Below are 27,240 nucleotides of genomic sequence, written 5' to 3' on the forward strand. Positions count from 1 at the left end.
AGCATTGGAGATATGGGTGGAGGTGTTAAATTGACGTGTGAAACATTGGATTTTAGTTCTTTTGTAGTCGATAAAAGTTCTCACTCTACAAAAGGAGAAATGAACGCAAAATCCTTTGGTGTTAATATTTGATAGTAGTTGAGACAAATTAAGATAGGAGCTACGCTTTCATTACAAAAAATTTTCAAGCATGAAGCATCATTGCTCCTCCATGGTGGATTTTCTGTACAAATCTGGGTACAGTAAATATATTTTCACTAAAGAATAATGTACCAAAAAGAATATATCTTCACTATCATCTGGGGCCTATCAATATTATTCTACACATTACAGAATCCCCACTGCCCTGGATTTTGTCAAGCTGGTGTCTGCTGAAGATGCACTCCCCACTATGTAACTAATAACAAGTTGTGTATTTGCAAGATTTCAATTTCATTGAAGATCTAAAACCAGGGTGTCTTCAGATAAATCAATATAATCTATCACGTTTCAAAAGCTCTGTGCACTTGGAAATCACCAGTTCAAAAGTGTCTGCCAACTTCAATAGCATCTCCCTCCTTTGTACCTAAATAAGACATAGGAAGTAAAATCAAACATCTCCGATAATTAAGTTTTGCTTTATTCCATCACGAACTCAATTCCAAAAGATAGTCCACGTGAAATATATAAAATATATACCTCAATGGTTCAACATTACTATATCCAGAAAAAAAAGAAAAAAAAAAAGAAAAAAAAGGAGTGTAAATACTTGATGGAAACAGATGAACGATTTTTTTTTTTGTTCGGTAAATCGAAAATATGTTAAAGAACCAAAGAAACTACAAACAGAAGCAAGCTTCTAAACAAATGAAGGTTAGACAGTTGCAAGCATATGATGCTTCTATACTCCTATGTATGACACATTTCAAATGTTCAGGAAACCTTTTAAATGCTGACTTCACCCCGACAAATCTTGTTTGGCTTTTTTCTATTTTAGCAAGAAAAGACTGGGCAAGACAAAAGGTTAAGATTAAGTTTAAGATTAGATCCAAGTACTAAAATCCACAATGGAAAAAATGACAACTTGGTTCCTCTATCCTAAAATAAAATATCTATCAATTGTCACACTACATTCTGCATCATTAACATTGCAAGCTCTTTATCTGTGCATATAATTAACTTGTATAATATTGGAGAAAATTGTTCAAACGGGTAATCCACACCACTTGACTAACAAATATTTCTTAGAGAGGGACTGGGCTCATTAGCATCGTCCACTCAGAGACATGGTATTTTTTAGAGTCAGATCTCCGTTCCCAAGCAAAATAGAAAAGAAAAGAAAACCTCCTATTGAGCATGAACCTACGTCATACTATATAAACAGGTTAAGCAAAAAGATAGACAGAGTAGCTTTAAGAACAACGATAAGTAAAATTGTAACTTACAGCGTGTGCCCTAGGTAACTCCCATCTTTGTTGCATGGGAACAATCTTTGGTGACAGCAGTGCCCCCATTTGCAGATAACCCCACAGGTTTGGAATTACCAGCATACTCTTCTTCACATGTAAACTGAAGTTGTTTCTCCACAGACTTGAAAACAGCAGTCCTCCTGGATCTTAAACGGTATGGAGGAGATGCATTAAAAGCCTTACCATTAGGACCAGTGGTATTAATACCTTGACTGGTTGGACTGTCACACAAACTTACATCTTGAGACCCAGTCAAGGTATTAATACCTTGACTGGTTGGACTGTCACACAAACTTACATCTTGAGACCCAGACAGTTCCACACTATTTTTGTTTCTTTCCTGTTCTTCGGGAACAATAAGCGTTTCCCTGACTGATTCACTATCAACTATCCTAAGTTTGTTAGGAGGTAAATGTCCTTGGGCAGACTTTCTTTTCCGCAAAATAGAAGGAGTGTTGGGGAAGGTCTTAGCAGCTATTTTCAAAATTGATTCAGGGCTTCGATTATATAAACCACTGCTCTTTGCAGTAGGAGGAGTGAAGAAACTAATAGGTGACGAGTTCGGACTAGACTTGTAGTCGTGCTGAAAGCAATGCAAGTTTGGAAGCCCTGAATCTAACGGAATAGAGCTGTCCAATGGTGGTGGTTCATAGTACAATGAACCATAGCTAGGAGTTTCAACTGGCACAGTTGCGCTGTCAACTTTGTCTTCAACTTTTTGACTGTTGAATTCAGAATTCTCATACTTCCGCTCACTGTTAATACCTGAATTCTCAATCTGAGGCTTGCTGTTTACAGCAAAGTTCGTGAATTTTGGCACCGACTCTGAGTTGCTGCAACTAGGATCTGTAAGAGATAATCTTAGCCTACACTCTACGACTTCAGAATCAGCATGTTCATCTGGAAGAATACTTGATGAACCGCACATGTCCTGAGAGCCGGAGGACTGCAGTTGATCCTTGCCATTATCATCTATTTTACATGTGTCTGCATTTACAGACAATGTGTGAGCAGTTGAATCTGATCCTTTATCCGAATCAACAAGCAATCTTGTAGTTCCAGTGGATCTATTTGTCTCTTTAGCATCATTTGGGAAACTATTTTTTGGTACTGGTGGAAGTTGCCCAGTCGCCAAATAGAAAGCACACATGTCCATGTCAAGAGGTTCAGAGGACTGCAATTGATCCTTGCCATCTTCATCTATTTTACGTGTGTCTGCATTTCCAGGTAATGTCCGAGCAGTTGAATCTGATCCTTTATCTGAGCCAACAAGCAATCTTCTAGTTGCAATGGATCTATTTGTCTCTTTAGGAACATTCGGGTAACTATTCTTTGGTGGCGGGGGAAGTTGCCCAGTTGCTAAATAGAAATCTAATTTCTTCTTCAAGGAACTATTCCAATGATTCTTTATTGCATTATCAGTCCTGCAAACACAAGGTTAAGTTACATAATACACAAATAATGCTTTAGATGTCACTCAAATGAAGTCTCTTTTCTCTTAGCTTAAAAAAGTTTGAAACTAGGTTATCTCTAGGTTTGGATTTGCACATGCAGAGCTAAAAGTTAAAAAAAAAAACCCTTTTATATATACTGCCAATATTTAGCACGATATAAGAACCCAAGTCCAAATAACAGATTTCTGCTACAATAATGCCTACTAAGAGGGGGAAAGAGATGGGAGAAGAAAAAGACTTCATTTCCATGTTCAATTTCCTGTTTAAACTAAACATACTAATTGGTCGAATGTCAACAGAACATCTAGATGTCATGAAGGATGTCATGAAGACAGTGGGGTTGATTGAAAATTTTGCCTCCAGCACAAAAACACTACTACATACAAACTTATAATAACAATGATAATATATGTGGCTTCACCATGTACTTAAAACTGCTGGCAGAAGGGAGCATTAGCACCTCAATGAAAATTATAAAACAATAAATCATATAAGAAGGATACCTTCCAGGTAAAGCCTTAGCTATTTCGGCCCACTTGTTCCCATGCATTCGGTGGGCATGCATAAGGGCTAATTCCTCCACCAACGTCCAAGCCTCCCTCTTTATATCTGGATTTAAATGATTGTGCCACCTGATGGAAAAAAACAAAATAGTCCTCCTTTTAATCAGCTTATATTGCTTTTCATGAAGACACAACTGAAAAATACAAAATAATACAATGGATAACATCAAAATACAAAAACTCAAGTGCTATAGAATAAGTCCGCATTCAAGGACAAAAGAAAATTTTTAAGAGTAGGGGCTCAAGTCAGACATATCTTGATAGCAATGACTAATGAAGCTTACCTCTCTCGGCATTGTTTTCCTATACGACCAGGCAAAGACTTCGATATTAACGACCATTTTGTAGGTCCATACTTTGCTACCAGTTCAACGATTTTATCATCCTCCTGTAAATGAATACAAGAGAAGTTAATTTCAATAATGAATGAAAACTGCAAATAACAGATGAAGAAAATAAAGATGATAGGTTCCAACCTCTTGAGTCCATGGTCCTTTAACAAGTTCTGGATTTAGAACCTTCTGCCACCGATGCAGACATTGCACTTCTGATCTATCAGGAAAATATTGAGCTGCATACACAAGATACTATCACCAAAAGTAATATACTGGATAATACAAAAAGACTAGGTTTCTGTGCGTGTGTGTGTGTGTGTGTCTTCATACAGTCTCCCTATTTTGGTAATTCACAACAAACATGTACCATACAAATAAACAATTGGATGAACACTAATATTTTCCAATCTAGGATGGCTAGCTTGCTTAGAGTTTCTAGGTTCTGAATGGTACTTATTGTTCAACCAAAGATTTTTAGTTTTAGTTCATCAAGGTCTCCAATACTAAAAGATTACATTTGTTAAGCATGTCTGAGCAAACTAATTGCCACCTAAAAGCCCAATACCTACTGAAGTTAGTAACTACAATCTCCACTTGGCTGCTTTCTGTTTGTCTGGGCAAACACCAACATAAATCATAAGCATGATTGAATAAACAAAGACAAACCTATTTTCTTCCAGTTCTTCCCCTTAAACTTTGCAACTGCATTCCTCAATGTCTCATCCTGTAGCCAATCCAACATGTTGCAAATTACTATAATATCTCACAGGAGGTATGAAAAAGAAAACAAATACAGCATGTTTAACAGCAGTACATATAAAATGGGTCAATGCTATCAAATCATAAGCTAAAGCCATTGATCATAGTGCTCTCAGATACTTTGTTGCACATTATTAATACCGCAAGTAATAAAACCATTAATTCTAAACTACACGACAGTGTCAAGCCATTCCATGTTAGATGACTTAATGATTAACAATACTGGACCTCTCCCTCAATATACTTGGTAAATACAGGAAAACATTCGTGTTCCTAGCTGTTAATACAAACAAGTGAACAGATGCCTAAAGATGAAATGCTAACCTCCTGTGGAGTCCAACCACCCTTTGCTCGCCTAATAGGACCAGTGATCCTCCTGCAAAGTAAAGTTTACACATAATTCAGCTCACTAACCTCCCATAGCATTGACAGAAAAATAGAAATGCAAAAGGAAATTAATCATGAGGCAAACTAAAGCAGCATATGGATTCTCCACTACACGAAAATCCAAAGATCCAATGCATATAACTAACAAGATTAAAACGAAGTTACAACTAAAACGGCAGCTGTTAAGGACTCAAAGGATAGTACTTGTTAACTGGAGAAGCCTCTGCCGGGCTGCTGCCAATCCCGGGGGACTTAAGAACAGGACTCTCACTTCCTTCGGAATCCGAGCTCGACGCAGCCGTGGATTGCTTATTCACAAGGCAGCACTCCTCTATCGGAACTTCACTTCTCCCCTGCTACAAAACAATCACCAAAATCCCAAATTCCAATCAACAAACTAGAAACACAAACACAACAGATACATAACCAAAAAAAAAAAAAAAACCCTCAAACACTATCCCCCTAAAACCAAAAACCCTAAACAAGGCCCCAACTTTACTCCAAGATCTCCAAAACCCCACCGCCTTAGACCCAGACACCCAAAACCCAGATCTTAAATTCAGTTCCCAGATCAAAAAAACCCCAAATTACATATAATTCCGGGTTTTCAATTACAACCCAATAAACCCGGCACAATTCAAAAGCAATTGAAGCCCAAAACTTGATCGGATAGTTCAAAACACGAACCCAACAAAAACAAAGTCAAGGCTTTTGAAAACCCAAAAAAGATAGGAACTTTGAGTACCTCTGGTTGCGAAGAAGTAGAGGGAATCAAATTGAAGCTCATCGATTGTGTCCCAATTGATTCCAGAACCCTTTTCTCTGAAACATGAAACTTTTTTTTTTTTTTTTTCTGGTTTCGAAAAATCCTCGCCCGTTGAAACGAAGGAGAGAGAAAACCAGAAGAGAGAGAGAGAGAGAGAGAGAGAGAGAGAAGAGGTAAAAACGAGAATAAAATATAAATATAAACTTATAACGAATATATAGCACCGACGTCGCCGTTAGCTACCGTTACTGAAGGACTCTGGGCTTTTTGTGAGGTTTTCGGAAAGGGGGAAACCCTATCTGTTAACGGCGGTTGACGGTTCGGGAGGAAACGTTAGGGGACCGAAAGTTTGAACCTCAAACGGCACTCTGAGGTTGCTTGGGTTAAATGTCGAACTGGTTTGGGAGATGTGGGATGGGGGCGGCTTGGTTCGCTGGCATTAATTGACCGTTGGATTGGGGTTAAATGGCACGCGGTTTAAAGTAGGTTTTGTTTGGAAAGAAACGTTTTGCTAAATTAAAAATAATTAAAAATGAACTAAATTTGTGACGGTGTTTGATTGTGTTTGCCTTATGTTGCGTTGTATCTACTCAATATCAGGACCGTTGCTTGGCGGTAAAACATAACATAATTTCTCCAAATTCGTAGCAATTAAATTAAAAGAAAACTATCTGTCTTGTTTTTTTCCCCACCCTACTCGCCAATAAGATTTGAATATATGACAGATTCAGTTATTCCAAATAATCAAATGTGTTAGAGCTCATCGAAATCTATTATTTCAGTTTACTCCAAATGTGAACAATTCAAGCTATAAATCAACTGTATCATCATATAAATCCGATAGATCTTCATCATAACATGTTCAAGAAAAGAATACACATGTTCAATACGCTTTTTTTTTTTTTTTTTTTGCTTATACTTTCTAATTCTTTGTCATTTTCATTGGCGTGGGGAACTGTTGGAAGTTATGTTATAATATTTAATTTAATTTAGTATGACTAATTGTATGACTAACTATATAATTAACCATGTCCTTTAAAATATATCACATGAGGGTACAAGTCACTTTGACAAACCATGTCCTTGTATGACTGGCTTAGATTTGGATCTCTTTGGATCTTGATTGCCAGCTAGAGAGTAGGGGGAGTGCGTTCGCCGTTCGGGCAGCTAGTCCCGGTGTCTAGTTTTCTTGTTTCGCGGCTTGTTTCCCAACCCAACCACAGAGATCCAGTCTAATCCATGAAGATCGCTGCCGGAATCATCACCTCAATCCTCCTCCCATCCATTTTCTTATTTTGCTTCAACCCACCCTACCCACATCCAGAAATCGTTCCTCCTTCCTTGACCAACCGCAACAAGTCTCATACCTTCTATTTCGCTAGAAAAAAGTCCCCGAAACAATACGGTGCTATGGACTATAGAATGACCCAGTCCCTTCGAGGGACAAGTGTGTGGGGAGATCGGCCGAGATTCCACCATGGGTGCTGGATAGAGGGCTTGCAGCTTCATGCTACCGAGCAGGGGAAGGAAGACGGCGAATGATCCATATCAAGCCCTCCGACGACGGTGTATTCCATAATGGCGAAGACGTGTTCTGTGTGGTTTTCGGTTACCATCGACCTGGGCTGGGCCCTTGTTTTTCTAGGTTGTTTACTGGGCCATGTTTGGACCCATTATTTTTGTTGTATGTGTACCCCTTGTGGGATTGTTTGTATCTCTCTGGGCTAGTTGTCCGTTTATTAATGGATTTTCCCTCCTTTGATAAAAAAAAAATGTAGTGAGTTCTTCCTCATTATGCAAGCCGTCTTCTTGTCCAGAGAGTACAAATCATTTATTGTTCACTAGAATTCAAAGTTGTGGTGTTTTGATTTTGAATTATCAATTACTGTGTCTACCGAATTACAAGCACAATAACAAGAACAAAGTTTGTCTTTAAGTCATTGCAATTTGCAAGTCTCTATCAGAAATGTACTATATAAGTTCTTTCAATCTTCTTCTCAGTTTTTAGAAATTTAGGGCCCGTTCGGTATTGTTTTTGGAAATAGTTTTCTGTTTTACAAATCCTAAAACAGCCGTAGAACGCGTCTGGCAGATTGAATTCCTAATCCGATGAAAACTCTATCTTAAATACAGAATCAATTTTAGTCTATATTTTCCAAAACGATATATCAGCGTATCCTTCATTCTTTGAAAACAGAATCTTAAATTTGTGAAACGCGGGATGTTGAAAGAGAAGAGCGGGATTTCTTGTTTCCGTAAAAGATTGCAGCGCGGGATGAGAGCGCGGAAATTTTTTGCCCAAAGGCTCTATATATTCATCGATTCATTGTTCTCTGACAATCCATATCTAGTCGCGTTCATCTTCTCCAGGAAGCAGAGCTTCGTTTGGACTCTACTGCTCTAGGTATGATAGTCTTCTCCTAAATCTTGAATTTACTTCAATCTTTCCCTCATTCTGAATTTGCTGTCGAAAACATGTCAATTTTTGTTAAATTTTATGAATTTACTGATGTGTTACTGCCAAAACCAGGTAGGAAGACAGAAGCAAAGGCGGCCTCTCTACCCACACTCGTTTTGACGCTACTGCTCCTGGTATTCCTTTGCAAAAATTGTTTTGCAAAAATTGTTTACTGGGCCATGTTTGGACCCATTATTTCTGTTGTATGTGTACCCCTTGTGGGATTGTTTGTATCTCTCTGGGCTAGTTGTCCGTTTATTAATGGATTTTCCCTCCTTTGATAAAAAAAAAATGTAGTGAGTTTTTCCTCATTATGCAAGCCGTCTTCTTGTCCAGAGAGTACAAATCATTTATTGTTCACTAGAATTCAAAGTTGTGGTGTTTTGATTTTGAATTATCAATTACTGTGTCTACCGAATTACAAGCACAATAACAAGAACAAAGTTTGTCTTTAAGTCATTGCAATTTGCAAGAATCTATCAGAAATGTACTATATAAGTTCTTTCAATCTTCTTCTCAGTTTTTAGAAATTTAGTTTTCATATATTATTGTGTTTTGTATTATCTTCACTACTTGAATTTCTGTTATCTGTACATCATTAATTCTTGCGATTTTTTTTTTTTGGTCAAATTAATTCTTGCGATTGTTCCCCAACATTCATTTAAATGGAATGATTTAGTAGGGTCAAAGCTTTTCTTGGGACTCACGAACAGTTTAGAATTTACATGCGAGAGTTCAAAAATTTAAAAGTAGCTTTATAAGATTGAAGACGGTGGATTTAAAACAAAAGCTCACAAGCCAATACGAGGGTCAGGGATATGTATGTTCAAATTGTATATATGCTTCCACCATCAAAAGCCTTCTTTGATTAGAGTCATTCTACAAAAGAAAAAAGAAAAAAGAAAAAAAAAAGAGGATTGTTTAAGTAGCTAGCTAAAAGAGTTCCATCCTTTAGATATACGTACTATGCGATCAAATACTCTTCAATTTCATCTGACCCAAAATATATTTGCACTTATCACTAACCGATATTCACCATGGGATCGATCAGGTGTCCGCGGAAGAACAGAAGCCCGCTTAGTAAAACTGAATTCTGCACTTACATTTACTTTCTGTTTGTGCACGGAATGCTGTGAGCATGCATCTGATCTACTAGTATCGTACTGTTGTGGAGTTCTATCAGTACATTTTCACTTGGTCGAAATACAGAATTCTAAATGTCTATGATGTCTAATACTGATATTAGTTAGAGAATAGGAACAACTCTGTAACTTGCTACTTATATAAAGTGAAAATTCTGGTGTCTGCTTTATTCAATTTGATGTGTTAATAGCTTATTAGCTTACATATGCCAGACGTCTACCCCATTATAAGCTCTAATCAGTTGATGGTTTCATTATTAAATAAGCATAAGTGTTTATTATTAGAAGTAACTTACTTAACCATGTCTCAACAATCCTTCATAGCCAAGTTTCGACCTACTAAATATATAAAATTGAGCTAGGTAGCAGCTAGAACTCTTTCTTCCCACCAGTGAAAACGATATTTGTATTGTTCAATAAAACCCCTGAGGTGCATTATTACATGCTTAGAATCCTAATCCATAAAATTTGGAAAATAACTAAACCAGTAGGGAACTCTCAAATAAAAAATAATATGTTTTACTATTTCTTACCACCGGTGAAAACGGTGCTTCGTTCCATAAAAGCCTTGAAGTTTTTCATGTTCAACAGGGACTCTCTGCCTTTTTTGTTCTTCAAGTTGGCCTTCCATAATTCAATTGTGTTGGGCGTGACCCCTTTAACCTCAAGGTATTTAACTAATTCCTTCTGTAAGTTAGCCAAGTACCTGGTGAAAACAAATAAGGTCACATATTAATCATAAACACAAGAGTATCGTTGCTTTACAGTAAAGCTTTACTTACTCGCCGCCAGTTTTGGTGAAATCACGGTCTGAATGCTCCAGTTTCTTGATTGAAAAGTGGTCGACGCAAATCTCCTCATGGAAAGCAGTGACATCCAACTCCAGCTGCTGTCCAGTACTTCTTTGGAAGATGCTCACTTTCATTGGAATGCCAGAATCTTCTTCTTCATCTTCTTCTTCATCATCTTCATCATCATCATCTTCTTCATCTTCATCTTCATCTTCTTCATCATCATCTTCATCATCTTCATCATCATCATCATCATCATCATCATCATCTTCATCTTCATCTTCATCTTCATCTTCATCTTCATCTTCATCTTCATCTTCATCTTCATCTTCATCATCATCATCTTCTTCTTCATCATCTTCCTCATCATCATCTTCTTCATCAGTATCATACTCAACTGACACTCGGATGATTTCATCATCAAGTTCTCTTTTGAGTTCAGTCTCCGTGGTTTTTAGGCCATATCCTAAACGAGTGACTATTTCAAAAGGAAACTCGTCTGAACCCTCTACTGCCTATAAAATGTGAAATCAAACAAACTGATCAATACTAATCAGCCCCATTTTGCAGTTAAATTGGTTTCATTCATCAACTATATATATTACGCTGGCCGGAAAACATAAAGCAATTTAAAAACAAAACAGATACTCACACGAAATCTTTCTAAATCCTCCTCAACAGTTGTGATCTCAGACTTGAGCCCTTTAATGAGATTCTGTGTGGCCCTCAGTTTCGGGGATGCTGGAGAAGGTTTTGTGCGGTTGACTTCACGGCGCTTAGCATAGGACCTTGCGGATCCGAGGGTGCGGATGGGGAGGGAAACTGTGGAGGAAGAGTATGACGGCGGCCTGCGAGGCCCGGACGAGAACAAAGCCATCTTCAGGTCTGATGAGCATGGCAGGCTAACCAATTTGTCCATTGCTTTACTCCACAATTCTGAAAATGGTCTAGGGTTGTTTATTAATTTATTTAGACAGAGACGGCTTCAAATAGGGTTTTAAGTTTTGCTTGGGAATTAAGAGATGACTTCAGTTTTTCGAAAAGGAAATTCCATCGGCTTTAATTTCTAATAAATTGAGTGTCAAATTACATGCATATGCTATTCTATATTGGGGTGTAAATGAGCCGAGTTGAAGCGAATTAAGCTCGAACTTGAATTAGGCTAAGCTTGCCTCATTTGACTTTAAATTTAAAAAATTAAAAACTAGTTATGGCGGCCTCATCTTAATTATTTTCCTTTTATAGTGTCAATTAGGGTTTGATTTAATTGTTGCACAAATATGGTTCTTATTGTAATATTTTATACTTAAATTCTCAAATCACTTCCAATTGAAAAGGAAGGTAATAATAACTTCAACAACAGGGTGACTAAAAATAGAGAAAAAAAGTTTGGAGAACGCGCCTCACGCGCTTGGTGCCTTTGTGAGAGTGTGACGCTCCGTCCGGCGGCGCGTCCTTTGGGCATTGTCGTCGGACGGGCCTGTGAGGAGTCTGTGAATGCCGACGGGGATACCTGGCTTAGGCATGGTCCTGAAAAAGCAGATGGGTGGCTGATTCTGGGTTGGGTAGATCGATATCAATCTGGCCTTCTCGGGTCTTAGGCGAGCGTAGGCGAGGAGCAACAGTGGAGCGTTGGTGTTCGGCGGTGGGATCAGGGGTCATCGACGTGGCTGAGATCGGGGCAGTGGTTGGGCTTTCAATTTCCAGGCAGATATGAGTCAAACTCGGACCTGTTTCGCTTTGAGAGTCGACGACTGACGTCGGGATTTGCGGTGAGGTTGACAGCACTAGCCCTCTGGTGGCGGGATTGGTTGTCTGCAGCGATGGTGCTCCTTGTTGGGGCGTTTGGAGGTTGGGCAGGGTCAAAGGCTTTGGATCTTTGCTGGTGGCCTTTAGTCTTTAATTGCTTAAGTCATAGCTATTATTTTACAGTTATATTTTGTTTTTAATAAGTCTCTTCCATGGTACCATGGTAAGATGAATAGGGCTTTGTGTCGGTCTATGCACCTTGTGTACCTTGTCTGCTCTAGGTAGGCGGCGAGTTCCTTACTTGGTCAAATGGTCGCAGCCTCCTAGTGGCAGGATGAAGCTAAGTATCATCGGATTTATATTCTCGTGGCAACATAGTGGGAAAGCCGTGTTGTTTGTTATGATGTTTTTTTCGTAATAGAGTTATCTTTCCGGTATGTCACCACCGTTGTAAAGCGAATAGAGTAGCCAGTGATGCACTCTTTGCTAGTTTGTGCTTGTTAGAATACATTGTTTTAGTTGAGACTCTTGTTATTATCTCAGGAAGTTCTCTTGATGCATATTGTAATTTGGGGTTTAGGCACCATGTCCCCTCCATGTATTCTATAGTTTCATTAATCAAGGCTTGAGGGCAGCCACACCGGCCCTTATTTAAAAAAAAAAAAAAAAAAAAAAAGGAAGGTAATAAAAAATATTGAAGATTTGGGATTGGAAAAACTATATTCTATTTATACTATGAATTTTTATGAGTCAAGCTTTAACAAATGAGCTGAATTGCTTGGGTTTGGGCTTGGACCTTTGGGCCCGGGCTCCAACTTGGGCTGCTGGACTCTATTTATTGGGCCTTCAAGGAGGGTCTTGCCACCCTCATTTATCACTTAATGATAAGGGTAAGCCTAGCCTGAGATGTGACCTTCTTGGGCTATTTAGGCTTTTTTACGGTCTTTAAAGTGCCAGTCCTACTTCAGATCATGGTTCTACGAAAATTATATTGAGTTGGATTGGAGAAAGCGGTTTGTAGATGAGGAATTGACTCCTATTTGTTTGCTGGGAAGTAGCTTTCTTTTTGTACCACAATTGCGTGCCTGGCGAATGGAGGGCTAGAAGATTTTTCCTCAGAAGACACAGAGTTGTTCTTTGTTTATGGGTTCGCTTTATTAGCGGGTTCAACTTGACTTGTAATGAGTTTGCAGTGCTTAGATAGGAGCTTGTATCTCTGTCTTGTAAGTGTCTATAGATTCTGACTTTTTGGCTGGTCATCTAATGCATGAACCTTTACTTCAAAAAAAATAAGCTGAATTTTAACAAGCTCGAGCTACTTACGAGTTTAACGGTCCGAATATATCCTAGTTCAAGCTTGACTCATTTTTTTGTCGGGCTTAATATTGAGCTCAAGCTCGGTTCATTTATCTTATGAACACGAACTGAACGAGTTAAAAACGAGCCGAATACGAGTCGACAGGAGTTGTATCGAACCTATTTACAACACTAAGGTAACAAACAGCTAGAGATCGAGAATTGGGAAACTTTCCTAAGACAAGACAAAAGCAGAGCAGAGCTGAGATTTTGTCATCAGAAATGGAGATGGATTAGGAATAGAAGGGGGATTATATTTATACAAGGATTTCGTCTATCCTTCTCTTGATTGGAATCCTGATAAAACTTGGGATGCCAACAGTAAAATTACTTGGTCACCAATTAATTAAAAAACACTAAAATTCAAATTTTTTAAATTATTTTTTTTGTTAGACAAAAAGTTTTATTGCACTGAAGTCCGATATTCTGTCTCAAATACGGAGGGGATGAGATCATTGATGATTTTGAGACCAAATCACAGAAATAGCCCTATTTCTCGATACAATGCATCGTAATGGCAAGCTAGAGCTCCAGTTTTTTGAATATTCGGTTTATATTCGATTGTTAGAACAAGATTGTTGCCCTTGAGTTGATCCAATTACTAAAGTGTTATAGATAAACATTTTACAATTAGCCAAGTCACGGTGTTACTCTTGCTCCTCCAAATTCTTCACAAGCCAGGCCAAGTCACTTTGTTGCTCTTGCACAGCCTCCGGGTAGAAGACGAGCAGCTCAAAAGTCAAGCAACAGGGCAGGGACCAACATTATTTAGTCCTACTATAGGAGAATGTAAAAACCACGCCCACGACTTAAATAGGGTTTAGCCAATCACGATGCTAATGAATAGTTTCAACCAAGGTTCTGTGACCTTCCAATACAATCACACGTTTCCAATCGACCAATCCCATTATAGAAATAACAAGTTTTGCCTGCAGTGTCATTTATCCAGATGCAAGCACAGACTAGACCTTACCAGCACACTCAATTCAAGGCTCTGCACCTGTTTGCTTATGTTTATGCTCGATTGCTCTTCTAAAAACTTCTCAAGACTCTACAATACATTCTGACCTTTATCATTTTCGGCACACAATAGCTTAGAGTAACAACTCTTGACATCATATAATCAGGGGTAAATCATCGACTCCATCAATTCAAATCCTGTAATCAGAGCCACAACCTAATAGCTACAGCAATCCTGCTTCTGTTTGTTGTTGCCCTTTTTCAAAAACAGTTATCACTGCAAACTCAATTGATGCAAGAATTGGAAAGGAACAATGCTTTATTCATGCAATTTCCAGAAACTGTGAAACAGAATTATCCATATAAGAAGCTCATCAATATCCAGTTAAACCAAATTTTCTTCTTTCATACAAATTGTAACATAAGTCCGTCCTCTCTATAGTAACTATGGGAATCATTCTAGATCCAAGGCGAAGCAAACAGAAAGTTTCACAAGATTCCCATACCAAAAATGATATTTAGATAGAGCCTAATCCTGGGTAGCTGCTCCTTGGTTGAGCTCTCCAAATCTCATACCAACACGCATCGAATGCTTCAGGAACTTCTCCGCACACCTTCTAACACACGTTTCCTCTTGCTTGGTCAGGGCCTTGCGCGTAAAGCTGTCTACGCAGTCACTGAAACAGCTCTCCACCAATGAATTGTACATCCTCAAACTGCAAATTTGGACACAACACAAAGTCAATCACAGACTTCAGCATCATACATAAAAATTTCATCTTCTGCATATCGAAACCGGGTACTTACTTATACTAAAAGTAAATCCCAATTCCAAATTTCCAATACAAGTAAAAGTTTATGCTAACAATTACAGAGCCCTAAACTCCTGATTCATGTTTGGTATCTCAGGAAGAGTTCATTGTTTTGTGTACCATCATATCAAGCAAGTCTAAGTGAACATTAGATTCTGAAAGCTGAACAAGAGCAACCCTATTCTAATCGGAAACAGAGCAATCAAATTTTCAAAAACATAGATTCACAAATATGAATATGAATGGATCAGATTTACAAAACCTGTCACGAATCTGAAGCTGGTCGATCATGGTGGCCATTCTCTTCTTATCTTCTTCAGGAAGACTATCCAAGTCCGCCCCCTGCAGCATGCTCTTATCCATCTTCAAATCCCACAATTTCACAGTTTCGGGGTTTAGGGTTTAACACAGAGGCTCTTCAATTTAGGGGGGGGCCTTTCTTAAACCCTAATCTTTATACGAGTCCGCCCTTTGCTGAAAGGTCCTCCAAATCATCCCTAATTCAAATTCTGAACCTTTCGTGAATTTCAAACTATAAAATCTAAAACAAAGCCCAACCTCGGGCCCTGTGCCTTCCAACGGTCAATACTTTCAAAATCCCTAATTCAAGGGACTGTGTTCTGAACCTCCAACATTCTCTCTCTCTCTCAAATCCAAGGTAGATTTTCAATTCTTGATGGAAGCCCTAGAAGCTTCTGCGACTCCAGCAAAGTCCCTGAACCCCAATTTGACCTCCAAGGTCAGGGTCATCGTTAGGGTTCGGCCCTTTCTTCCCCACGAAATCTCCGCCCTGAACGGCGATCACACTCCCTGCGCTTCCGTTCTTGAACAAGAATCTCAGTCGTCCACTGAAGAAGTCGTCGTTCATCTCAAAGATAAAGAATCAAGGTGAGGAAGTTTTTGAAAATTTTGAATTTTCTGTTTCTTTTTGGGCTTGTGATAATTAATTTTCTGGGTGTAGCCGAAAGGAGTGTTATCGGTTAGACTCGTTCTTTTCCGGGGAGGACAACAATGTAGCTCGGATTTTCTACAGGGAAGTGAGCCCTTTGATTCCGAGAATCTTCCAAGGCTTCAATTCCACTGTGTTTGCTTATGGAGCTACCGGTAGTGGAAAGACTTACGCTATGCAGGTTTGAATTTGATTTGTCCGAAACCATGAGATCGAACAGTCTTTGTATTAGGATTAGTCAAGTGTGAACTGCATCTGGATTTTTGTTGTGTTTCTCAGTAACTGTAACTAATTGCAAAATTTAAGTCTCTCTTATGCACCATTCCGTTAAGGACACAACTTATATCTACTTTGCCCCCGAAAATCGACAATTCGTGAATTTGCTGTGTTTCTGAGTAACTAGATGCCGGATTCAGTCTTTTTCATGAAGCATTTTGGCACTTGTAAGTTTAATTTAGTGTGTGGTTCATGTTCTAGGGGACGGATGAGATGCCGGGTCTAATGCCACTGGCCATGTCCACGATCCTGTCTATGTGCCAGTGCACCGGAGGCACAGCTGAGGTTTCATACTATGAGGTCTATATGGACAGGTGTTATGATCTGTTAGAGGTCAAATCTCAGGAAATTGCTGTTTTGGATGACAAAGATGGTCGGATTCATCTTAGGGGGCTCTCTAGGGTGCCTATAAAGTCGATGCAAGAATTTGATGAGGCCTTGTCTTGTGGGATTCAGAGAAGGAAAACCGCGCATACGGGTCTTAATGATGTCTCTAGTAGGAGCCATGGGGTCCTTGTGATTTCTGTTTCCACTCCTTGTGATGGTGTTTCTGGGGCTGCTGTTACTGGGAAGTTGAACCTCATAGACTTGGCAGGTGTTGTTTCTGATACCTTTCTAAGTAGCTTGAAAGATGTAAATTGCAATTTGAAATTGGTTTTGTTTCTGGTCTTAATTTATGTGATTACTTCAATTAGGCATTTTTACATGGAAGTCAAACCTCATAGACTTGGCAGGTTTTGTTTCTGTACCTTTCTAATTAGCTTAAAGATGATGAAGTTTTCTGGTCTTAATCTATGCTTTTTCTTCAAGCAGGCAACGAAGATAACAGAAGAACTTGCAATGAAGGGATTCGTCTCCAAGAGAGTGCAAAGATCAACCAGTCATTGTTTTCATTGTCAAATGTGATTTATGCATTAAACAACAACTTATCCCGAGTTCCCTACAGAGAGAGTAAATTGACTCGTATATTGCAAGACTCACTAGGTGGGATGAGCGAGGCTTTGATGGTTGCTTGCTTGGTAAGGAATTTGAGTTGGCAATGCTATGTCTGCCCTGTTTATTTTGTTTTGGAATTTTTACTAGAATCGTTTTGCTTTGATCATAGAATCCAGGAGAGTACCAGGAGTCAGTTCACACTGTCAGCTTGGCAGCTCGGTCACGTCACATCACCAATTCGGTTCCTTCGACTCACAAGCAAGAGACACCAAAGGTTAAAGTAGACATGGAAGCCAAACTTCATGCTTGGCTTGAATCCAGAGGAAAGACAAAGAGTGCACAAAGAGTTCAACCATTGAATTCTCCTTTCTTGGGAAAACCTCCGCTCTCCTCTACCAAGAAATTTAACACCAACCTCAGCTCACTGAAGAAGCTTACTACTAACCGACGTGATGGAAAGGAAAGGTACGAGTAACTAGTTGAACTGTATATCTTGAATGATATGTACTAGTCACTATCACCTTACTGGATAACCCTATTTGCAGGACAATCACTACGGCTGTCAGGAATTTATTTGATGAAGGCCCAGTTGATACTAATTTGGAGGTAATCACTACGCTTTAGTGAAGGGATGGATAGGAATGATGGAATTAGGACTAGGCTATAGCATATTGACTATTTGAGGCCTTTATCATTTCTTTCTGTAACATGGTTCTTCAAATTATACTAATTCATGATATTGAGTATGTTCTGACATGCCTTTGTATGGTTTTTTGAGGATAATTGGTCAATAACTTTAGGATAAAGTTTGAGTTAGCTCCACCTGAGACGTAGCTGAATTCTTCCCAAGTTAGTTTACTCTGTTGTGTATTTACAAGTTGAAGTTTGTTTTCAGAGCCTGCTAAATGCTGCTAAGGATAAGGGTGATGCTGAAACTGGTGGATTTGCAAGCTTACCTGGTATATTTGATTTGTTTACTAGCTATGCTGCTTCAAATACAGACACCCTGCACAAACTGGATACTTGTCTTATTTTGTTCCACCCCAGGATGTACTGAATTCATTCCTTGTTTCAATTACTTATATCGTATATATGCATAGGTGAGTCATCAAACCATGACGAGAAGTCTACAATCTTTGTTAATTCATCACCTGTTGGTAAGAGGAAGAGCCCACACAAAAGTCCTTTGAGGAAAGTTCTTTTCGCTGTCAATACAAATATAAACCCAAAACCCTTTGATGAACTGGTATCCATTGAGCCAAGGACACCCAAGACACCTTTTCCTGTAAATTGTATGAACAACAGATTCCAAAATCTGGGAACCCCACTAGAGAAATTCACTGCTTGTGGATCTCAAGTAAAGGTACAATTATTACAAGTAACTATGATTTGTTTAAGCTTTGAAACATGTGATCCTCATCTCTTTTTTTAAATTGCACAGAACTGCCTTGTTCAAGAGTATGTTGACTTCTTAAACACAGCCAACAGGTGATGTATTATTCATGTCAGAATTTCATCATTTTTATTTCTTGCAACTATTATGTAATAAATGAAACTCAATATATCAACTGGTTTTTTAACTGCAGGGAGGAGCTACTGGAAATCAAGGTCTAACATCAGTCTGTTAATGCTGCAGAAATGTCTTCTTACAAATGATTATTTTGCCTCTTCTTTTAGAAGTTTCTCATTTTAGTGTTAAATACAGGGAATCGGAGTCAAATATGCAGACTACATACTCGGACTGAGAGAAACAAGCCCTTTACAATCGGTAAGCAAATTCAGTCAGGTGTTTTGAGCATAGATGAACTTTGAATTACGTTTGAGTGAGTAGTAAGAGTGTTTTTTGTTTCAGCTGAGCGATTTGGAGAAAGTAGGGCTCTCTTCTAAGCAGGTGAACTTAAAAAGAAAATCTACATTCCAGTCAAATCTTGACCCATCAAATGATGCATGATACTAAATTGAAATTCTTTTACAGATTCACATCTTGTTTAACAAAGCTGCAATAGGAGTATTCGATGAAAAAGGAGATGCAAAACCCAAGTGTGCGGTGTTTTCGCAAGTCCAGTAAGACTCAGAAAGCGGATTTTGCAGAATTGACTCCTCAGATTCAATACAGATTTGAATCAGATATTGTTGTACAAACAGATAATCTAGCTTTGATAATGACGTAATAGAGTTGTATCATATTCGTAACAGAGACCTCTAAGAAAGACTCCATGTATTAGGCAGAGGCTATATGCTAAAAGATTCTGTCATTGTTGTTAACTCAGGTCAAGAATTGGGTATAGCTTTTCAATGATTTTTTCAATTTCAATTGATGACTTTGTTGTGCTTTCCTTTTCAAATGTCATTACCATTCCCTAATTTCTTCAGGGCCATCCTTATCCCACACGTCAGAGTAAGGACTAAAGAGAGGAGGTAGTTTTCATTCCATTATAATCATAGAACTTACACTAATTCCTCACACACATAGATACCAAGTTTATACACACAGATAATAAGCAGCCATGACCCTTCACAAATCCTAGCCTAGTAAGATCCGCACAAAGACGACGAGCCACAACTACTTTATTCTGAAACACAATTCTAAAAAACACCTTCAGAATCAGAGCCACACACACAGAAAGAAACTATTATAGATTATTATCAAGCTTTTCTAATAGAAGCACCAGACTCCATGAAGGCTTCAAGGCCTCGCTCACTTGCAAGTGCAAGGGTCGCAGGTGCAGTTGACACACTTGCAGCCATTGCAGCCTCCCTCGGTAGCCACACCGGCTTCAGCCTCTCCATAGTTCCTGCAGATTAAAACCCAATAAAACTAATTAGCAAAAGTCATATCATTTGGGATCTTCAAAAGTTCAAATCCTTTTTTTGTTTTTTGTTTTTGTTTTTGTTTTTAGGAACAAAACAACCCCTTTTAGGCTTTTTAGGTTCTCAGGAACAATCAACAAAGCAAAAATCAAGCTTCCACCAAATCGATAACTGTTATCATTTGATCCTATCAGATCACCCTCATCTCCTCCTATCTAGTCATTTACAAGTGAAAATGAACCATGCCCTAATTAGATTATCTTTTTTTCCTTTCTTTTTCGCAAACGATGATGATATAAAATTCCGATCATTCAACTGCGCCTAGAAAATGGTCTAAGAGATGATGAAAATGTCTAGCTACACAAAAAACACTTACACTTTCTGTGTTCCCACGACACCCATGACAAGAGTCTCAGAGGCAGAGCTCTGCTCTGTGATGTCAGCATAGTTGGCGCAGCTGAAACATAAACACCCACATGATCAAAAATCGTTAACAAGCAAGCCCTGATCTCAGAAAACCAATAACAACAAGAACAAAAAAAGATATATTACCCTCCGCAGCCACTGCCGCACTTGCAGCCAGCTCCGCAGCCACACTTTCCTCCGCAGCAAGACATGGTTTTTCAGAAAGAGAGATTGAAGAGATCAAAGAAAGATATGAGATTTGATTTAGATAAACCTGAAATCACTAACTCTCTTTGAACGAGTATTCATGAAGGCCCAGGGCCTCAATTTATAACGTAGGGGAGGGAGGACAGTGATTGATATCCACCGTCCACGTGTATGGATCATACGTAATATCTATCCATGCATTTCAGTCCAACCCTTTCTGTATCTATTTTCTTCCACGTCTCGTTTATTTTACTAACTTATTTATTGCCAATATTAATGCGGGTCCCTCATTCTCTTTAAGTGGGGATTTCTGGTGTGTTCTCGAAGTGTATCTAAGGCTTTGAGTTGTGCACCGTCTGATTGGTGATGGAGAAGATTACGTGGTGATGGAGGGGCTCTACCTCCCAATCACGTCCTCCCTGCTGGCCAGGTATAGCCGCAGAAGGAAACTATCTATTCTTAACAACTATTAGGTTGAAGAACTAATGAGGATTCTATATTAGCCACAAATAACTTTAGAAAATTTATAAATTAGCTACTAATTGTGTAATTAGGTATATCATTGTAACGATTTTACTTCTTTTGTTTTGAGATATTTATACTTCTTTTGTTTTGAAATTATTTTCTAATAGTTTTGTATTTTCTATAACGTGATCTTAACGAGATCATGATATTCTTCACTCAAGCTACAGTCCAAGAAACCCTAGGGTTTAGCAGAGTGCGGCGGTGTCAGAATTGATTGAAGGCGCCGGCCGACATAGCTACGACGAGGTTTCTTGTCGTGGGGCGGAGTATCACAGGCTGCTGGGCGTGCGTGTTGCTGCAGGTACAGATTCAAGATGGGGGACCGATCTCTGGTCTTGGCGATCTGACTTGTTGGTTGAGCAGCGGCGTTCTAGGGAAGCAGACGAGGTCGCACCAGCCTGGGATTTCCGATCTTGGGCGAGAGACGAGCGGCGTGCTGTCGTTGCAGGCTTGGAGGTGCGGTACTTGGTTTGACGTTGTCGTCGGTGGATCCGGATCGTTCTGCAAGTCGGGCAGTCCTGGTTTTCCAGCTTGGGTTTGAGGCTTGAGGTCACCATGGCCAGGCTCCGTCGCGGTCGACCGCCGGAGGGTTGGACGGCGGCAGGGGTGGCTTGGCTAATGGGGGATAGGGCTGTTGTCTTGGCTGCTCGGGTTTGGGCTTGGGCCTTTGGGCCTGGGCTCAAACTTGGGTTGTTGGGCTGTACCTAGGCCCACATTATGGGCTTAGGGTTTTTTAAAATGCTAGTCCTAATTTAGATCATGGTTCTTCGGAATTGGTAATTATCTTGAATTTGGACTGGAGGAAGCGGCTGATGGATGAGGAACTGACTCCTATTTGTTTGCTGGGAAGTGGCTCTCTGTTGGTACCGCAATTGCGCGCCTGGCTAATGGGGATGTTAGTCAATGATTTTGCCCTAGAAGACACGGAGTTGTTCTTTGTTTATGGGTCCGCTTCCAAAGCGGGCTCAAAATCGACTTGTAATGAGTTTACATTGCTTAGATAGGAGCGTGGTAGTTACCCCGCCATTTTTCTGTCTTTAAGTGTATGTTAGACTCTGGCTTTTTGGCTGGTCATCTAATGCAATGAACCTTTGTTTAAAAAAAAAAAACGAGATCATGAAATTTAAAATTTAAAATAGAGCTATCTTCTTCACACATCACATGAGTGATTGTTTGATAGCGGTGAGGAGGTGACTCTTCCGACCATGCCAACTTGGGAGTCCCACACACCTAAACTCTAGTGTTTGTGGCTTAAACACGGTCAAGTTTGTGGACGATATGGCACGCATACTATAAGCGATGAAAGTAAAGTAACTCATTTCTTTCGCCCTTAGATGTGTGATAATTTTTATATATGTATCTATTTTTATCATCGTTTATTAATTAGGTAACGACGTAAATAACGTAAATCTTATATTTGTCATGAATTTTTTTTTTAGGTGACAAAACTTTCGAATAATTTAGCTTCTTGAGTCATTTTCTAGAGCAGCCTTCTTCAATTCGCATTTTTAGTACAAGTATATATTAAACTGAAACGTCAAAGTACTTGAGAAATTATTTTTTTATAAATTTCAATTATTTACTAGGTCCAAAGAATGTTGATTCATTAGGAGCGATGAACTATCAATTTGTCTCCAGCTAACCCAATCTTTATAAGTTTATATCATTTTTACTGGTTCATAGCTGATATATTGTGCTCGTACACTGAAGAATAAAGAGTGCATATATCATTATATTGGGTTGGGAGCAATAATTGACGTTGGTAATCAGTGCAAGCTTGACTTCCAGGAAAGCAGCTTGGCTCAATAACAAAGCATTTGTTATCTTTATCTACTGGTGCAGTTTCGACCAAAAAAAAATATCTACTGGTGCAGCAGTACCCCTCGGTTTTTTCTATTCTGGTACAGTAGTCCCCTTCAATAATAATCAAATAAAAACAGGAAGTGAAAGTTGACTAGGAGAGCTGGGTTATTTTAAGAACATTTGATAGCGAAATACATCGATAGGCACAAGACAATCGAATGAATCACGATAAAGAAGCAGTAATAGTCAGATTAAAGTTTTTGTCATACTGTCCGCCGACTGAGAATGACTTGTAAGTTGTAACCGAATCATCTATCTGATCAGACGACTCTCAGATCTCAGTCCTTAATTTCATACATTAATTATGATAATCTTTGTTTACCAACTAAATCATCAACAGATAATCGATGTAGCAGGATTCAGTTCTGATTATGTGCGTCCACCAAATCTGGGTAGTCGTCATCAGAGTTATGAGTTTTGCTACTAGTTACAACTTGCGGTTAGCTTAACACATATATTGCTGACCCGTTCAATCCCATGTTCAGATTCGGTGATTGATGTCTAACATGCTATGAGAATTTTGTTTTTGCAGGAGTGTAAGCATGAGTATATTTACGGGGATGGAGCGTAGACAACTGCTTTCGATCAAGACATTTAAGTCGTGAAAGAACTTCACATCACGTGTGTTCTATAACGTTTTTAGGTTAAAGTAATAAATATATGTATAAATGCATAAAAGAAGTTCACCGAAGGGAAAAAGAAGGAGAGTCACTTTGCAACTGTGTGAGAATGCAAGTCATAGTTTGAGTCTTACATCGATGAAGTAGTTTAGGTTAAGCTTATAGTTATGTATCTTTTGAGCACCGGTAGCTAGCTTGTTCACCTAATTAATAGCGGCTTGGGTAACCATTTTTCATTCACCTAATTAATAGTGTTTGAACCCAGATTAGTACTTGTTCATTTTCTGAAATTCATAAAGGAAAAACAGAAAAGTGATGTAGAGTGGTGGGTTCTAACATCTTCAACACCACAGCTTCGCTTTGTACTGGGACATATGATGATTTTGCACCGTACCTCATCAAACATGACATTCTAAATTATTGGACTACGTACATTAAGAACTTTAATATATATATTCTCTAGAATATATGGTCTTGTAAGGCGCAATCATCAACCGTTCATATGTGGATGGATGAGAACAAATCTCTTGAACATGTCCCCTCCTGTATCGAAAAGCTAAGCTAGACTTTAGAAATATGTATTTTAATTATATATCTTAGCTAGGACCGAATATGTAGTTTATAAACACAATGAGAAGTTGAGAACCCTTCACCCGAAAGCTGCTTTTAGAAATATAAATTCTTAGGGATATTGACCACTTACTCAGAAAATACCAAATACCACATCATACACTCCACCAACTTATTTTAAACCTCATTCACACAAAAGTTTTCTCTTTTTCTCCCAACTATTCCTTTCACTTAAATGTTTATCCCATAAGTACCCCTCTCTCTTATTCCAATCCTTGCTTTTACTATTATTTTCCTTTGATGAAACGTGGTGAGCCCATCTTGAATTTATTTGTCTAAATTATAATTGCAGCTAAATTTCATCCTCGATCTCGAAGGTAAACAGTTAGTTTTACTATTCATAATTTCGATCGTTGACAGACTTGAATTAAATGCTATTTGTAAAAGCACTAGCAAAGAATTGAAAAAAGAAAGAGAAAAGTTGAAAAAATTGAAAGACTATAGAGAACGTCTTAACAGAGAAACTCCCAACTACTGGGATATTATTTATAGACTCCAAACCAGGATCTATAAATTAGAAGAAGATATTGATAATCTTTTATATGTACTTGAAGAGGAACAAAAACCTCTTGACTACCTGAGCATTGGTTAGATCCGCAATTCACTGGTATCAGAGCTTGTAAAATAGCTCAGCAGGAGAATCCCCAATGGGGACAATGTCTGATTTAATAATAGAGAGACTGAATTCTCTATTAAAATCTTCTGATGAAAAATATCAGATCCTGCAGCAAGAAATATCTAGATATCAAGAACATCTAGAAAAAATTCCTGTTATAATCCACCAGTTAGAAAAACTGGAAAACAAACTGGATTATATCAAAGATCTTCCAAAAACGGAAGAAGAAAAGCTAACAAGTGTTAGTAGAAAAATCACTGAACAGCAAAAAACGCTAGATTCTATGAAAACTATACTGAAGGACAAGAAAGTGCCTACAGTAAAAAAGAAAGCTAATGGATTCAAACCATTAGAAAGACCAGAGAATCCTGTTCCAAACTTGATTTTTCTGGATCCCTCAACTAGTTCTACTAGTATTCGGTATGAAAACCCGAAAGAAACTCGAGATGTCAATATGATGAGCATCTTCGGGAAAAAGAAAGGAGTACAACTCCTAAATTCTGAAGAATTTGAATACAATGAAATCGAGCATGAGGTAAAAAACGCCTCAATTCCAAAGCTAGATTTCAAACAAATATACAAAAGGGGAACATTTGACCTGATGGACAGCCATCATTTCAAATTGCTGGAATTTACAACCCCCTCTACAACAGGAGAAACAGATCTACTGATGATCACTCCAGATGAAGTCGCCAGAGCCAGATCAAAAAAATATCAATTTATGCATATTGGAGCAGTCCAAGTAGGCATAAAGCTTCTAGCTCGTGAAGGCATAAACTGTTCAGTTCTATGTGTCTTACAAGACAATAGACTAGAAGATTTTCAAGCTAGTCTTTTGGGAACCCTTGAAGCATCTCTGTGCAACCAAGTGGCATATTTCAACTGCTTCCCCAACTTCTCTACCAGCTTGAAAGATGCAGCTCACTGTCTCAGACTGAGAGTCAAGACAGATGGCATATCTATGAAAAAAGATATGCAAGAATTGGCAATAGTATACAGGATATACTATAAACTGATGAGTACTACAGTAGAGCCAAAGACAAGGATATCAAACATCCCTGGTCTTACTACGGGATTCCTCACCAGTCAGAAGAACCATTCACAACAGATCCACAAGGTTACTTGGAATGAAGTAACGTTTCCTATTGAATGGAAATTATCTGGTCCGAAGCTACCAGCAGAAAGTGCAAAAGCTAAAATTTATGAAAGCAGAAAGACTGGAGAAATCAGTCTAAATTTTGACAATCACAGAAAAAGTGATGTCTGTCCTGAGAATATCAGGATAAACAAAAATCTTCTCAGAAGAAGCTACAGCACTAGAGAAGCTAGTACTAGTGGCACAAAATCCACTATTGAAGATCCAATTACTGAAGAAGACCTTGAAGCTGATCTAAACAGACCAGTCAACATGCTTAGAGCACAAAAGCTCTATGATCTGTATGAAGAAGCTGAGAATTGCGAAAATCCTGAAAGATTAGAAAAACTAATCGAAGAAATGAAAAATTTCAATCCAGGAAATGAAAGAAAACTCCTTCCCTACCAGGATGTTGAAATGGAGGAAAGAGAAAGCTCTAAAACCTCCATCACCAGAGAAAAGGGAAAGGTAAAACTCCCTATACAGAAGGCCCCTACGGGCAGAGATGGAGAAAGAAATTCTCAAAGATTTGTCCCAGAGGACAAGATACCCAGAGTACCAATTACCAATTTTGGTATCTGGTTAGATCTGGATAAAACTCTAGACAAGAGAAAAACTCTTGACCAATGGGTAGACAGCCTGATGATGGCCTCTGCTGTCACCTTTGGAAAATTCGAAGCTCCTGATCTTCAGATGTACTTTGAAACTACTCTCACAGGAGTAGCCAAGAAATATTATTTCTCTTTCAAAGAAACGGCCAGAGGAAAAGAATGGCTTGAAGATATCAAAGCTTCAAAATCTCCGTATGATTTTGCAGTACCCCTGTACGATCAGTTCTGTGGAGATTCTGCAAATATGAGTGAAAAGGCCAGAGAAACGGCCAAATCAAATATCTATGCTCTCAAAATTTGTGACATGAGATATTTTGAAGAATACTTGAATGAATTTCAAGAATATTACTGTACAATTGGGGAACTAGAAAGCACTGATCTAGTCAACCTGTTGCACAGGAAACTCCTTGAACCATGGAGAACAGCTGTGCGAGAAAGCATAGCAGAAAAACCAATTGAAAGATTTTCAGTTGGAGGAATTGCCGACAGAATCCGGCAATTACTGAAAGAACAATGCAAAGCCAATCTTAGAGCTAAGATGGCCAAGAAACAACTCAAAGGAGTTGAAAATTTCTGTTACGGAATACTGGATATGCCAACCAACTGGGGATGTCATGAATCCAAGTTCTACAGAAAAAAGAAAGGAAAATATTACTCTAAAAAATTCAAAAAGAGT

At 38.7% G+C, this 27,240-nt stretch overlaps 5 protein-coding genes across 7 annotated transcripts; 1 reads left to right on the forward strand and 4 right to left on the reverse strand.

Moving 5' to 3' along the window:
- Positions 1-138: 138 nt before the first annotated feature.
- On the reverse strand, positions 139-5,880 carry LOC133719996 (transcription factor MYB3R-2). Of its 2 annotated transcripts, none has more exons than XM_062146194.1 (9): positions 5,692-5,880; positions 5,151-5,299; positions 4,884-4,935; positions 4,467-4,524; positions 3,942-4,036; positions 3,750-3,853; positions 3,406-3,534; positions 1,425-2,872; positions 139-565 (listed from the first exon to the last, which is right to left on the reverse strand). In XM_062146194.1, the coding sequence occupies exons 1-8, from the start codon at positions 5,731-5,733 to the stop codon at positions 1,435-1,437; spliced, it is 2,067 nt and encodes a 688-aa protein (XP_062002178.1). In that variant the 5' UTR covers positions 5,734-5,880; the 3' UTR covers positions 139-565; positions 1,425-1,434. The 2 variants fall into 2 exon arrangements, with proteins under 2 accessions (XP_062002178.1, XP_062002177.1); XM_062146193.1 differs by having other exon boundaries at positions 5,151-5,302; positions 5,692-5,879.
- Positions 5,881-9,608: 3,728 nt separating this feature from the next.
- Positions 9,609-11,136, reverse strand: LOC133723578 (uncharacterized). The gene is made up of 3 exons (XM_062150442.1): positions 10,756-11,136; positions 10,095-10,618; positions 9,609-10,018 (listed from the first exon to the last, which is right to left on the reverse strand). Exons 1-3 carry the CDS (start codon positions 11,020-11,022, stop codon positions 9,835-9,837), a joined length of 975 nt encoding a protein of 324 aa, XP_062006426.1. The 5' UTR covers positions 11,023-11,136; the 3' UTR covers positions 9,609-9,834.
- A 3,333-nt stretch (positions 11,137-14,469) lies between these two features.
- Positions 14,470-15,417, reverse strand: LOC133720270 (mitochondrial import inner membrane translocase subunit Tim9-like). The gene is made up of 2 exons (XM_062146500.1): positions 15,243-15,417; positions 14,470-14,884 (listed from the first exon to the last, which is right to left on the reverse strand). Exons 1-2 carry the CDS (start codon positions 15,341-15,343, stop codon positions 14,698-14,700), a joined length of 288 nt encoding a protein of 95 aa, XP_062002484.1. The 5' UTR covers positions 15,344-15,417; the 3' UTR covers positions 14,470-14,697.
- Positions 15,418-15,533: 116 nt separating this feature from the next.
- On the forward strand, positions 15,534-19,775 carry LOC133720269 (kinesin-like protein KIN-10B). 2 transcript variants are annotated; one of them, XM_062146498.1, is made up of 14 exons: positions 15,534-15,868; positions 15,942-16,110; positions 16,407-16,800; positions 16,901-16,939; positions 17,019-17,224; positions 17,311-17,606; positions 17,687-17,747; positions 18,037-18,100; positions 18,242-18,504; positions 18,583-18,629; positions 18,728-18,749; positions 18,847-18,909; positions 18,994-19,032; positions 19,117-19,775. In XM_062146498.1, the coding sequence occupies exons 1-14, from the start codon at positions 15,657-15,659 to the stop codon at positions 19,207-19,209; spliced, it is 1,968 nt and encodes a 655-aa protein (XP_062002482.1). In that variant the 5' UTR covers positions 15,534-15,656; the 3' UTR covers positions 19,210-19,775. The 2 variants fall into 2 exon arrangements, with proteins under 2 accessions (XP_062002482.1, XP_062002483.1); XM_062146499.1 differs by lacking the exon at positions 16,901-16,939.
- Positions 19,541-20,669, reverse strand: LOC133720271 (metallothionein-like protein type 2 MET1). The gene is made up of 3 exons (XM_062146501.1): positions 20,505-20,669; positions 20,329-20,409; positions 19,541-19,936 (listed from the first exon to the last, which is right to left on the reverse strand). The coding sequence occupies exons 1-3, from the start codon at positions 20,567-20,569 to the stop codon at positions 19,840-19,842; spliced, it is 243 nt and encodes an 80-aa protein (XP_062002485.1). The 5' UTR covers positions 20,570-20,669; the 3' UTR covers positions 19,541-19,839.
- Positions 20,670-27,240: the final 6,571 nt, after the last annotated feature.

Source organism: Rosa rugosa, chromosome 7, assembly GCF_958449725.1.
Source record: "Rosa rugosa chromosome 7, drRosRugo1.1, whole genome shotgun sequence".
Classification (NCBI taxonomy): domain Eukaryota; kingdom Viridiplantae; phylum Streptophyta; class Magnoliopsida; order Rosales; family Rosaceae; genus Rosa; species Rosa rugosa.

Excerpts from the sequence above, each read along its gene's own strand:
- LOC133719996 (XM_062146193.1), bottom strand. The coding sequence starts at position 5,733 with ATGAGCTTCAATTTGATTCCCTCTACTTCTTCGCAACCAGAG. Across the intron at positions 4,936-5,150 it reads GAGGCTTCTCCAGTTAACAA|GAGGATCACTGGTCCTATTA; the intron begins GTACTATCCTTT and ends TTTACTTTGCAG. Across the intron at positions 4,525-4,883 it reads GTGGTTGGACTCCACAGGAG|GATGAGACATTGAGGAATGC; the intron begins GTTAGCATTTCA and ends GATTGGCTACAG.
- LOC133723578 (XM_062150442.1), bottom strand. The coding sequence starts at position 11,022 with ATGGACAAATTGGTTAGCCTGCCATGCTCATCAGACCTGAAGATGGCT. Across the intron at positions 10,619-10,755 it reads AGGATTTAGAAAGATTTCGT|GCAGTAGAGGGTTCAGACGA; the intron begins GTGAGTATCTGT and ends CACATTTTATAG. Across the intron at positions 10,019-10,094 it reads TTCACCAAAACTGGCGGCGA|GTACTTGGCTAACTTACAGA; the intron begins GTAAGTAAAGCT and ends TGTTTTCACCAG.
- LOC133720270 (XM_062146500.1), bottom strand. The coding sequence starts at position 15,343 with ATGGATAAGAGCATGCTGCAGGGGGCGGACTTGGATAGTCTTCCTGAA. Across the intron at positions 14,885-15,242 it reads CAGCTTCAGATTCGTGACAG|TTTGAGGATGTACAATTCAT; the intron begins GTTTTGTAAATC and ends CCAAATTTGCAG.
- LOC133720269 (XM_062146498.1), top strand. The coding sequence starts at position 15,657 with ATGGAAGCCCTAGAAGCTTCTGCGACTCCAGCAAAGTCCCTGAACCCC. Across the intron at positions 15,869-15,941 it reads CTCAAAGATAAAGAATCAAG|CCGAAAGGAGTGTTATCGGT; the intron begins GTGAGGAAGTTT and ends TTCTGGGTGTAG. Across the intron at positions 17,607-17,686 it reads CGACGTGATGGAAAGGAAAG|GACAATCACTACGGCTGTCA; the intron begins GTACGAGTAACT and ends CCCTATTTGCAG.
- LOC133720271 (XM_062146501.1), bottom strand. The coding sequence starts at position 20,569 with ATGTCTTGCTGCGGAGGAAAGTGTGGCTGCGGAGCTGGCTGCAAGTGC. Across the intron at positions 20,410-20,504 it reads TGCGGCAGTGGCTGCGGAGG|CTGCGCCAACTATGCTGACA; the intron begins GTAATATATCTT and ends TTTATGTTTCAG. Across the intron at positions 19,937-20,328 it reads GTCGTGGGAACACAGAAAGT|GAACTATGGAGAGGCTGAAG; the intron begins GTAAGTGTTTTT and ends TTTAATCTGCAG.